This window comes from Crassostrea angulata, chromosome 3 (genome assembly GCF_025612915.1).
Source record: "Crassostrea angulata isolate pt1a10 chromosome 3, ASM2561291v2, whole genome shotgun sequence".
Classification (NCBI taxonomy): domain Eukaryota; kingdom Metazoa; phylum Mollusca; class Bivalvia; order Ostreida; family Ostreidae; genus Magallana; species Magallana angulata.
The window spans coordinates 41,943,596-41,956,065 of NC_069113.1; the positions used below are offsets into that span (position 1 = coordinate 41,943,596).

General features: G+C 35.2%; 1 protein-coding gene across 5 annotated transcripts in view; it reads right to left on the reverse strand.

Moving 5' to 3' along the window:
* Window positions 1-316: 316 nt before the first annotated feature.
* Window positions 317-12,470, reverse strand: part of LOC128178781 (protein lingerer-like) — a 30,124-nt gene continuing 17,970 nt past the window's right edge. For 2 of the 5 annotated variants that reach the window (XM_052846111.1, XM_052846110.1), the window contains 14 exons: window positions 10,659-10,816; window positions 10,254-10,440; window positions 7,327-7,420; window positions 6,142-7,184; window positions 5,805-5,922; window positions 5,493-5,590; window positions 5,324-5,398; window positions 5,136-5,226; window positions 4,769-4,962; window positions 4,415-4,502; window positions 4,168-4,251; window positions 3,787-3,845; window positions 1,925-2,095; window positions 317-1,592 (listed from right to left, as the gene is read on the reverse strand). In XM_052846111.1, coding sequence (XP_052702071.1) covers window positions 1,485-1,592; window positions 1,925-2,095; window positions 3,787-3,845; window positions 4,168-4,251; window positions 4,415-4,502; window positions 4,769-4,962; window positions 5,136-5,226; window positions 5,324-5,398; window positions 5,493-5,590; window positions 5,805-5,922; window positions 6,142-7,184; window positions 7,327-7,420; window positions 10,254-10,440; window positions 10,659-10,816 — 2,568 coding nt within the window. In that variant the 3' untranslated portion in view covers window positions 317-1,484. Of the gene's footprint in view, window positions 1,593-1,924; window positions 2,096-2,508; window positions 2,572-3,786; window positions 3,846-4,167; window positions 4,252-4,414; window positions 4,503-4,768; window positions 4,963-5,135; window positions 5,227-5,323; window positions 5,399-5,492; window positions 5,591-5,759; window positions 5,923-6,141; window positions 7,185-7,326; window positions 7,421-10,253; window positions 10,441-10,658; window positions 10,817-12,470 lie in introns of all 5 variants that reach the window. The other 3 variants (XM_052846108.1, XM_052846107.1, XM_052846109.1) reach the window with 3 other exon arrangements.

Genomic DNA, 12,470 nt, shown 5'->3' on the forward strand with positions numbered 1-12,470 from the left:
CGAAGCTGAATGTGACATATTTTGGAAACAAAATTTTACTACCGGTATTTGTCCTTTTCTTTTGCACAGAAATTGTTAAAAATAATTCATGTTCAGCATTGCAGATTCAACAATTTTAAGCAAACGGGTATAAACTTTTTGTGTACAATTGAAGTTGAGTCTATTGTTCTTGATCTTGGCTTCATTTCTAATTTTGTCCTCAATCTTAACTTCTCTACTTCTGATACCATAAATTAATGATTAAATGGTCAAGTAATTGCCTGTTTCCTTTCAAACCGATAATCACTACATCGATAAAAGCAAAAAGACATTGTCACATTATTTCATCAATTTATTATGAGCACAATAGAAATTTACGTTACGCAAGTCTCCATTAATAATAATTAAAAAAAAAAAGCAAAATAAGGTACTATACTGAATGAAATATGTACAATAATGTTATTTACAAGGATTTACATGTGAGAAAATATTAAAAGTCTTTACACATGTCTAAGAACATGTATAATTATAGATACACTCTTGCACATAAAAAAGAAGCTGATACTTGTTATTAACACCAAACAAGTGGTGATGTTTGTTAATTTGTTAGCAAGATCTCTTGCACAGCGATCTGGTTTTTAGAAAACATTCAATACAACCAATTTTTCAAACAATTGATTCAAAATAAAAAAAAAGACAAAAAAAAAAAAGAAAAGAATTTTTCAGGACTTTGCCTGTCATCACATTAATGAGCTATGTACAATATAATGATACAACTAATAACATGTAAGCAATATTTGGGGGGTGAGGTGTTTTAAAATGACATGGAAACATACCCACATAAAACGTGGTTTTCTTTGATCTAGACAAAATGTGGCACGAAAAAAAAAGTTCTTTTTAAACTTGGAAATACTGAGGAAATGTAGCATGTGATGGCGTGCACCAATTGTACTTATTTGTGCTGTCAATTAAGGCACAATCTCCCAATTCATTCACTGAAAACGAGCATCAAGCCACAATAAATACCATGGATTTACATGAACGCTTTATAAAAATACATGTACCTCTACTGCCATTTTAATACAACTTGTCCATATAATAGTAAACTTGGTGAAGTTGGTGCTTTCCCAAAACTGCTGAAAAAACAGTCTAATACACAGCAATGCAACTACTGGATGTACAGCTTTGACCAATACAAAATGGATACAAGGTGAAAAAAAAGAACTATGTACAATCTCTGTCTAGAAATCAATTCATACCAATTCAACCCAGATTACATATTTGATAAACTGTCTTCCCTTCACAAAAAAATTCTGTATAATGCCTTTCACCTATGCCATTGTGAGCGACATTGATTTTAAACCCATTTTCTGTGATAGCATGATTTCACACCAGTGAACGAGACTACAAATCTTAAAAGAATGAGATTACATCAAAAACTCCAGAAGAAACACCATTTTACTATTTTTTTGTTAGTTTGATTCTGTGGGTCTGTGACCGAGTGTCTAGCTGCTGCCCCAGTAGCTCCCTACATTGTAGGTCTTGGCAGCGTTTGCTTTAGACTGGGATGTGTTCTGAGCTTGGCTCCCTCGGCTGGTTCCTGGACTAGAGTCCTTCAAAATCAACATACAACCCCTTTATCTTCTACAACTTGCTAGAATATTCAATGAAGAAAAAATGTGGCAATTTAATTCTATGTAAGATAGTCTACAGAAGGAGTACAGAGACATATTTTTTTTAAAATAACTACGCTATTCACTATTATCTGGCACGGTATTTGAACTGGTCTGACCGTCACAGTATTACAGGGAATAGTGTAGTTATTATTTCTTATCGGTTACATTACAAAAGAAATCAACACCTCTGATCTTGATGAGAACTTCTCCCAAAAGAATTACATTTAATTCTAATGTCACTAAAGGGGAATTTTAATCTCTTATTTCACCTGATGAAGTGTGGGATGGTGAATCTGGGAGTGAGGCATCACAGGAATAAATGGACCTGGGGTGCCATATGGGTTTGTTGGGGCTCCCATGGGACCAGCTTGGGTTCCAGCTGCTAGAGGCAAACTGAAAGGAGGAGGGGTACCTGCAGCAAAGCCTTGCTTGTCAAATGCCTGAAAATAGTCAACAAGACCATTAGGATTTCAAACTGCTCATTGATGGTGTTAAATGATACACACATATGTATGCAAAATCAACTCTCAGTTAGTAATGTATGTTAGAATAGGGTTTTCTCTGTACCTGTCTCAAATATATGAAATAATTACAAAATATCAGTGGACAATACATGCAGATTGTCCTAGATTGGGTTCTCCCAGTTAAAGAAAATCAATGGGAATCTACATTTGCTTGGTTTTCATAAATATCTAGTATGCAAAACCTTGCCATACTTCCAACATGTACACTGTACAACTTAAAAGTGACAAAATTAGTTTCCAACCAAAATCCCACACTTATTATTTTTCCCAACGACCACCAATCAAAAATCTATTAGTGTCTGTACAGCATAAGGAAGGTATATATTTACATCATGCGTTCGTTGGTGTCTGGGAGGAAAGGATTTTGTAACTCGATCACCCAAATTAAGCATCTGAAAAGCAAAACACTGTCTTTCATGCCCATTGGTTACTGATCTTATCTATAATATCTTAAGTATGTACTGTAAAATATCCCTATGCAATTTTTAAGGACATTAATTCCTGGACATTTTTTTTTTTGCCAGTTCTTTTATTCTAAAGTATATTTAGGTCAAAATTCTACTTACAATGGGCAAAACATCACAATATAGAAATCTCTACTTTACCTAAAAAATTTTGTAATTAGGTGGAAAAAAACACCAATAACCATTTTTTCTTAATGAAGAAAAATGCATTGGAAAATTAATATTCACTAAATAAAAAGGGGCATTTTCGAATGTTTAGATTATATCACCTTATACTTTTCCTCTCCTATTTATAAAAATTACTGTGGTATTAATGGTATTCTAATATTATCTACAGCTGAAAGATATAAAGATTAATATATGTACCACTTTGAACGTTTACTGTACTTCATATACAATCCAGACACAAGTTTTGCAGTTTAACTATCTTCATTAACACAGAATATTTGATAAAGAGGGTGTTTTTTTACTTGAATATACATACTGTGCTATATATTCTTTAGACAAGTATATTTCTTTGTACATGCATGTAAATAGTATAATAAATTCTTTGTGGTAAGCAATAATATCAAAATACTGTGTTAAATGTGGGTGAACCACAACCTCTCTATGACTACAAAAGAATGAGTTTGACATAACCAAGGAGGCAGCTGCTCAAATATCCAATAATACCTATATTGCTGGTTTATACTATAATCTATTCACAACATACTTCTAGTCTTTAAAAGTAATTATTTAATACTAATCATTATGATTAAAAGTTGCTTTTACAAACATTGTACCATTGACAAATAGTGTTTCAGTTTAAAATATTCAACTGCCTTCAAACCTACTTGTAATAGTGACTTTGTTGTACACATGTATTACATCAAACAAGCAATTGAATGTTGAATGTTGTAAAATTAAAAAAACAAATACAATGTAAATGTGAAATTTTATCTTCAATATGCTGCCCCTGTCTGTAATACAAACTCATACTTATTTTCTTTACCAATAAAACATCTACAATGTGTGCGTAACTAAAATGGTTAAATCTTCTATACCCCCAGATGGTTTTTTTTTTTGTGCATGCATACATATATACATCACTTACAATTCTCCAATATTCTACTTTCACTTTGTTGGCCTACTTTCAATATTTACCTGGGTGTGAGATTTGCCGTATCCTGTTCCTGGCAGATCTGCAGCTGTCACTGTGCCGCCTGTCAAACATAACAGAATTCTCTAAATAAAACATATCTATATCTTTACACTTTAATTTATGAGAATAAAAACTTGCAAACATTATCATACATTTATTATAAATAAACTGCATAATTTTTTATCAGCAGAGATCCAATATGAATCATGCTAAAGACAAAAGGAAAGATTTAATTCTATTTCCGATATCGATTAACTCAATATTCATATTCTTTGTAAGGAAGCAAAAACAACTATAAAATCACTACCACTAATAAACCTCAATTCTCCATATGACACTTTATAATGATGTTGTTGTGAACTCTAGATTTCTGTACATCCTACCTGATACAGAGGACACTTTATTCTGGGACTGATTCAAATAGCTGGATTTAGAGAAATCTGTGGCCTGAGTCAGGTCTTCATACCCTGTAAGTAGAAGTTAGTTACAAATGCTCATAAATTACAATACCAAAGCCCTTAGACCATCACTTAAAGTACAGGTAGTACATCACCTCTTTGAAAGTGATTTCACTGAAGTGAATTTTGAGAAAGCTGAATATGACCAAAGACTTGGAAGAATATAATGTACCTTGTTTGCTTCCATAGTGTGATCCATACTTCTGATACTGGGCCGAGGCTGATGTACCAGCATGTGCAGTGTTGGTCGCTGGAGGAACCTGAAATATGATACATATTTACAATATAAAAGTATTTCCACAAAGAGACAACTATTGCACACTGGTTTATTGTGAGAAAACCCCCTTTTTTTTCTTTTTTCATTTAAGACAGCATATTTCTCATGTCTATAATGTATTTAAAATGACAAAATCCATCTGTTTTATTCTGGAAGCATCAACATAAAGAATCTAATGAAAAGAATAAAGACTGTTTTATTTATAAGTGCACATATACAACCAGTGTAAAAGAACTGAGGATAACTTACAGGGAACATGGGTGTGCCGGGGAACTGGAACCCTGGGGCAGCGTTGGGCAGCACTGAGGGGTAGTAGTATCCGTAGGGCAGGTTGATGAAGTGCTGCTGCTGTTGTTGTTGTTGCTGGTGCGTGGACTGAGACGAGTTCTGCGTTGTAGGAATCGGTGACTGGGCATCCACCCGAGTCAGCTTGTTGTCAGTTCCTGTGAAAAGTTATGATTGATCCTATCAAAAAGCTGCAACTCACAACTCTGTTTTTATTGTTTACTAGAATTTTTTTTTTTCTTTACATTGTAATCAAGATTACAGTTAACCAAAATATTTGTCAAATATTGAAATATTGAAACATCACAATATAGATTTGCAAAAGTTTTACCTGAATATGGCACATTTCCAAGGGATTGCTGATCTCGACCTCCTAATGTTGTTGGAACTCCAAATCCAGACAAGTCATAGTTGTATCCAGGCTGATAGAACCAATTCAAAATTACACTACATGTAAAATCATTAATAAATGGAAGAGAGATTTCTGCAAGTAAATAACAGAATGCCAGCTTAACATACCAGTGGCAGTCTTTGTTGAAGTAATTGTAGATCTTCATATCCATACAGAGGTTGTTGAAGAGCCTGTAAGTTGGGCTGTAATCAAAACATAAATACCAGTATGACAATCACATCATCAAGTCATTAGGATACTTAATCGCATCAGAATATCACTTATTATTTCACTTACAAAATAAGGCAAAGTTCCCTGTCCAACGATGTACTGAGGATTTCCTAGAAGAACCCCAGGGGGTAAATTTGGGGGGGCTTTACTGGTTTGAGCTGAAGCTAAGAAAGAAAAATAAATTAAATTTTTCTGGTGAATCACTGAAATCTTTTGAAAGCTTAGCAACTTCAAAGCAGCACTTAAAACTTCAAGAAGATTTACAAGATAGCTATTAAAACAAAGCTTGGCCTGGTGCTAAACTGCTATGAAGGATTTAGAATCAAGTCTTACAACTACTATTACTGGTGTTGGAGTTAGTTTTGGATACACTGTTACCAGCAGCTGATGGCAAGGACGTAGAAGTTGTTGTAGAGGGGGTATTGGTTCCTGTGGACAGTGAGGATGTGCTTGTTGTTCCAGTCAGAGTACTTGTTGTTGTTGAGGAGGAATCATACTGCAAGGAAGCACAGATCTATTGAGAAATGTTGCAACGTATTTGCAAACTTTTAATGTGGACATAACCAGAATATTTTAACATTCAATTTTCTTCAACAACTATTTTACAATGCTTTTTGTCACATACCACTAAATGTAAATCAATCAGAATGTGTTTAAATGCATACAAAGTACATTTGTTGTATATTCATAAGCTTCCCTTGACACCTGATCTTACCTGAGGCGACTGCCTGGTGTCCATCGATGAGTCTTTTACCGACATCTTGGATAGAGAATCTCCTAGTTTGTTGGGATTTAATGGTGAACTTTGTAGGTTGGATGGCAAGCTGTTTTGATGCTGTGAAGACCCATAGGTTTGAGAGGAGTATCCAGTCTGGCTCTGAGACACTGTGGTGGACAGCCCAGACTGACTACTGTCTCTTTGGTATGAACTTGAGTTGGACTGACTCACATTTGCCGAATATGCACCGGGGGCTTGCGAGTCTCTGTGATAAGACTGACTGTTCTGTTGGTAAGATGATGGCGATGACTGATGGTACAGGGAATTCTGGGCGTTTTGAGAGGCGGAATTCTGGTTCGAGTATGTAGTCGGCACAGACGACTGATACAAAGAATTCTGCGAGGATTGCGAGTTGTAGCTACTTCCACTGCCGTATGAATTTTGATTGGGGAACGAAGACCCAGACTGTCCATAGTTCTGATGGTACTGATTTTGATACTGAGAAGAACTTGAGTTATAGCCCTGACCAGACTGATACTGATTCTGACTAGCTTGGTATTGGCTAGATCCAGATTGATACTGGCTCTGATAGTTCTGCTGAGTTGTATTAAAGGCAGTGCTGCCCATTCCACTACTGTTTGACAGACCAGTGGAATTGGAAAGTCCTGAACTTTGGAGATTTCCTGTATTTGATAATCCAGATGAATTACTCAGGCCTGGAGCACCTGTTAAAGAAGATGGATCTCTAGAATTTGACAACCCTGAGGAATTCACTAATCCCGATGCTGTGGACATTCCTGTGGAGTTTGTCAATCCACTTGAGTTTGAAAGACTTGACACTGACAATCCTGTGGCATCCATGGACGACAGGACCGAAGGATCTCGACTGAGACTGGACACATCTCCACGGAGTCCTGACGAGTTGCTGAGTCCAGTGGAATTGCTGAGTACAGACTGAGACTGATATGACCCTTGGTAACCCCCAGGAGCACTCTGGGAAAAGCTCAGACTTGAATCAGCTTTGCTTGTCTGCATGGAACCTGTAAATGCATCAAAACTGAGAAGTCAGTATCTTCTAAGGAAACTTTTCTGGTCAAACACATGTAATATATGTTTGTATACTGTAATAAATCTGGGCAATTTCTACATATTGAGAAGAACATTGTAAAGCTATCAACTTACTCTGACTTGATCCTGATCTCTGTGATCCAATCATGGAGCTGGATTTTCTGTCAGTCTGAGATTGCGGGAATGGCATTGTCTCATGGGGACTCCTCTGTAGAGAGTTAAAACATTAATGTATGGATGTAAAAATTGAACAATTGTCTAATAAAAAATGTCCATAATAAAAGATAATACAAGTTCTTCAGAGATACAAGAGGCCAATTGGCCTTAACGGTCACCTGAGTAGCATATATCCAATACACAAACTTGTCATGGAGTCTCATATATGCATCTAATTAATTAGGTTTCATACTGGAGTAGAAAAATTATAAATTTGTAATGGCAACCACAATTAATTCAAAAAGAACTGTGAAACCTATAATTTTGGTGAAAAACTAAAAGATCTGGTCTACAAAATAATGAATTTAGTTTTCCTTTCAGGTGTGTGGGAGTAAAGAAGATAATTTTTTAACGTTATATGCATTAGCATCTATACATCCATTTTGGCCCTGCCCTAGAGTCAAAACCCATACCCCAGGGGACATGAAAATTAAAATTTCAGTAGAGGACTTCCTGGTAAACAATTATTAGTCGGTTTTTTTATACAGATGTGTGAGAATAGAGAAGAAGATTTTTAAACATTATATGCATTAACACTATATTGCCATATTGCCCCTCCCCCCCCCCTCATGTCCTGAACCCCTGACCCAGGGGCCATGAATTTCACAATTTAGGTAAAGGAGATTGTGGATATCATAACCATGTATTCAGTTTTTTGCCCACATGTGTGGGAGTAGAGAAGAAGATTTTCTAAGATTTAAATCATTTTTACTATATGGCCATATTGGCCCCACCCTAGAGCATGAACACCTAACAAAGGGGTCATGAACTTCAAAATTTTAGTAGAGAGCCTCATGGACATCATAATCATGCATTTAGTTTTTAACAAATATATATGGGAGCAGAGAAGAAGATTTTCTAAGATTTAATACATTTTTACTATTTAGCCATATCGGCCCCACCCTAGAGCCTGAACCCCTGACCGAGGGGTCATGCATTTCACAATTAAAGTAGAGGGCTTCATGGACATCATAACCATGCATTTAGTTTTTAACAAATATATATGGGAGCAGAGAAGAAGATTTTCTAAGATTTAATACATTTTTACTATTTGGCCATATTGGCCCCACCCTAAAGCCTGAACCCCTGACCCAGGGGTCATGAATTTCACAATTTAGGTAGAGGGCTTCATGGACATCATAATCATGTATTTAGTATTTAACAAATATATATGAGAGTAGGGAAGAAGATTTTCTAAGATTTAATACATTTTTACTACATGGCCATATTGGCCCCACCCTAAAGCCTGTACCCCTGACCGAGGGTTCATGAATTTCACAATTTAGGTTGAGGGCTTCATGGACATCATAATCATGCATTTAGTTTTTAACAAATATATATGGGAGCAGAGAAGAAGATTTTCTAAGATTTAATACATTTTTACTATTTAGCCATATCGGCCCCACCCTAGAGCCTGAACCCCTGACCGAGGGGTCATGCATTTCACAATTAAAGTAGAGGGCTTCATGGACATCATAACCATGCATTTAGTTTTTAACAAATATATATGGGAGCAGAGAAGAAGATTTTCTAAGATTTAATACATTTTTACTATTTGGCCATATTGGCCCCACCCTAAAGCCTGAACCCCTGACCCAGGGGTCATGAATTTCACAATTTAGGTAGAGGGCTTCATGGACATCATAATCATGTATTTAGTATTTAACAAATATATATGAGAGTAGGGAAGAAGATTTTCTAAGATTTAATACATTTTTACTACATGGCCATATTGGCCCCACCCTAAAGCCTGTACCCCTGACCGAGGGTTCATGAATTTCACAATTTAGGTTGAGGGCTTCATGGACATCATTATCATGCATTTAGTTTTTAACAAATATATATGATAGTAGAGAAGAAGATTTTCTAAGATTTAATACATTTTTACTATTTGGCCATATTGGCCCCACCCTAGAGCCTGAACCCCTGACCCAGGGGTCATTAATTTCACAATTAAGGTAGAGGGCTTCATGGACATCATAACCATGCATTTAGTTTTTAACAAATATATATGGGAGTAGAGAAGAAGATTTTCTAAGATTTAATACATTACTATATGGCCATATTGGCCCCACCCTAGAGCCAGAACCCCAGACCCAGGGGCCATAAATTTCACAATTTTGGTAGAGGGCCTCATGGACATCATAACCATGCATTCAGTTTTTTCCTCAGTTGTGTGGAAGTAGAGAAGAAGATTTTTGAAAATTTGGCTTTTTTTGCATATTTGGCCCCGCCCGTGGCACCCCAGGGGTGGTAGAGCCATAAATTTCACAATTTAGATTCTTCTTACCATAGAGATGCTTCACACCAAAAATGGTAACGATTGGCCTGGTAGTTTTCAAGAAGAAGTTAAAAATGTAAAATTGTTAACGCACGACGCACGACGCACGACGACGGACGAAGACCAATTGCAATAGGTCACCTGAGTGACTCAGGTGACCTAAAAATATCAGTCACATTTTGAATAGAAAGCAAGATATTCCCATGGTTGTGATGAAAATAGATATTAAATTTGTAATCGTTACATAACATGGAAAAAGTAAAAGCAAACTGATACAAATACATTAAACGTCTTAAAAGATGATATATCACTAACAAGATATAAACCCTTATTTTTGAATGATTATTACTCCTTAATTATACATAATCATTTATTTAAAAAATTCTAATTTCTCATATGCCCAACAAAAATATTTGGCTTTTCTTCATCTTAGGTTTTCCACTAAGTATATATTTTTCAGATTTAGCAGTACTTGTTAAATGGGAACATACATAGCCTGTAGATGTACCGGCATAACACGCTTAATGAGTATTTCTAACTTTACCTTGTTTTGAGCAAGAGCTGAGGAGTCTTTCTTGGTAGGAGTTGTGTATGGTGAGTTATGGAACATGCTGCTTCGCGGAGATTCTTGACCGGCCATGGTGGAGCTACTGTTGGGAGGAGTAGTAATCCTTGAGGTCATCACAGATTCATTTTGTTGAGAAATATGATTGTTCATTGAAGTGTTTGTACTGAAAAAAGAAAACCACAATCATCACTCTTGATTCTAATTTGTTAAAAAATCAGGAGACAGCAGAACAGATTTTAGAAATCATTCCAATTCTCTATTCAGATAATTGATATACATTTATTACTTATGCAAGTCTTCTTCAGCATCTTCTTTAGACAAGACAATTCTTTCGCATTAAAACAATAAAAATGAATACACAAACATAATTTAATAATTAACCTGCTAGCAAGTGTACTCGGCATACTCTTTGATACAGAAGAGTCAGACCCAAAACTAAACAGTGAGGTTTCAGCTGAAGACTCCCAATTCCCAAACTGTACATCAAGGCTTCCCATCTGTTTCTGGTGTCCTGGCATTTCCACAGCAGAAGCAGGAATCTGTGAAGTCAAAGAACAAGTCCATTGTAAATCATGTTAATACTGTAAACATGTTACATTTGGCTGTGTATTTTAATCAGCTTTTTTGGAGGAAAGATGATTCTGCTAAATCAAGTTCACTGCTATAGTCTGTCCCAAGTTATTTATGCTGTACATTTGGACGGTTTTTAATAAATCAAAGGCCGGAACGGCCACAAAGGCGTCGAGCTGACATTTTCTTTTATATAGAATGATATCAATAATTTTAATTTCTGTACTAATATATATAGTCGTTTATCAAATAATATTAGAATAAAATAGGAAATAAATTGCATTTTGTGCTGTTTCAAAAACAATAATCAGTATTTTCGTCATAAAATAGGTAGTGATGAGTTTATAATACAATAACCCATCATGGTTACAAAAATCGAAGAAATTTCAAAGTTCAAAAACAAATTATTTTTTTTCTGCTTTAAAAAGTCTTTGCACAATTCACAGGCTCATAATTTGAATACATTAACAGTGTGTCCCTAATTATAATAATAAAACATACTTTTATTTATTTCAATTCCCGTTTGAAACAAGATTACCTATGCTATGGTTGTTTACAAACAAATCCAAAACACGTGCTATCTAAAATGCTCGACCAAACCAACTGCATTATCGTGTTTCTTAATTGCAACAAAATCTCTAGATAAGTTTATCGCTTAAAATTATTTTGGAGACCATGCCCGATAACAAATAAATTTACATATCAAATTTTATTTCTATAGGGCACGGTCTCCAATCAAAATGTAAGCGATAAACTTAAACAATATTTTAGTGAATGTTTACATTGCACCTTATTGTATTCATCCACCATTTCTTGATTAAGCAAATTTATACTAATGCAATGAGTTGTCAATAACCAGGGAGGCAAAGTTGGTTTTTTTGTACACAATTTAGTTGAATAAAAGGAATACAAATCTTGTAATACGTTTAATACTTCAAGGAACTTGTTTTTTATGCGAATTAAAAAGGAGGTGCAGAGCATGAATTTTTGGACGATTGCCAATCCAGACGATCGCTAGAAGGCTGCCGAGCATTAGCTCGACGCCTCAAAAATACACATACCTTTGAAAGAAGTACAATTGAAATCGATGAAAAGGAAAATTTCCAAGATAACTTTATTCAAACATTATTATTTTTCCTCGTAAAAATTCACAGGAATGAAAACAGATTTCCTACGGAGATTAATAACGGGGAATGTTGACATCTTTTCTCCATTCAGAAGTTACTCAGAATACCTCGCACAATTTTTCAACGTTATCATCCGGGCTTAATAATGGTTGATGCAATTCAAAATCCCCATAGACTTTCTATTTTTAGCCGTGTATTGAAACCTGACAAGCTAGAAGGGGCGTTTCAACGGGGAAATCTTGGGATTTTTTCATACTTTTGAATGAACATCGTCTGAACCAAGAGGTATTTATAAATATCAACTGATTTTTAAAAATATGCGGCAAAAATATCTTGGGACAGACTATATATATATATATGCTTTTAATATACATCTATGTATAGGAATAGTAATTGACAGAAAAAAACTCAAATCCACTCTAACTTGATGAATAATCAATTTCTGCAAAAATATAGTACTCTAAATTCAATATGTTTACAATAACCACAGATCAGC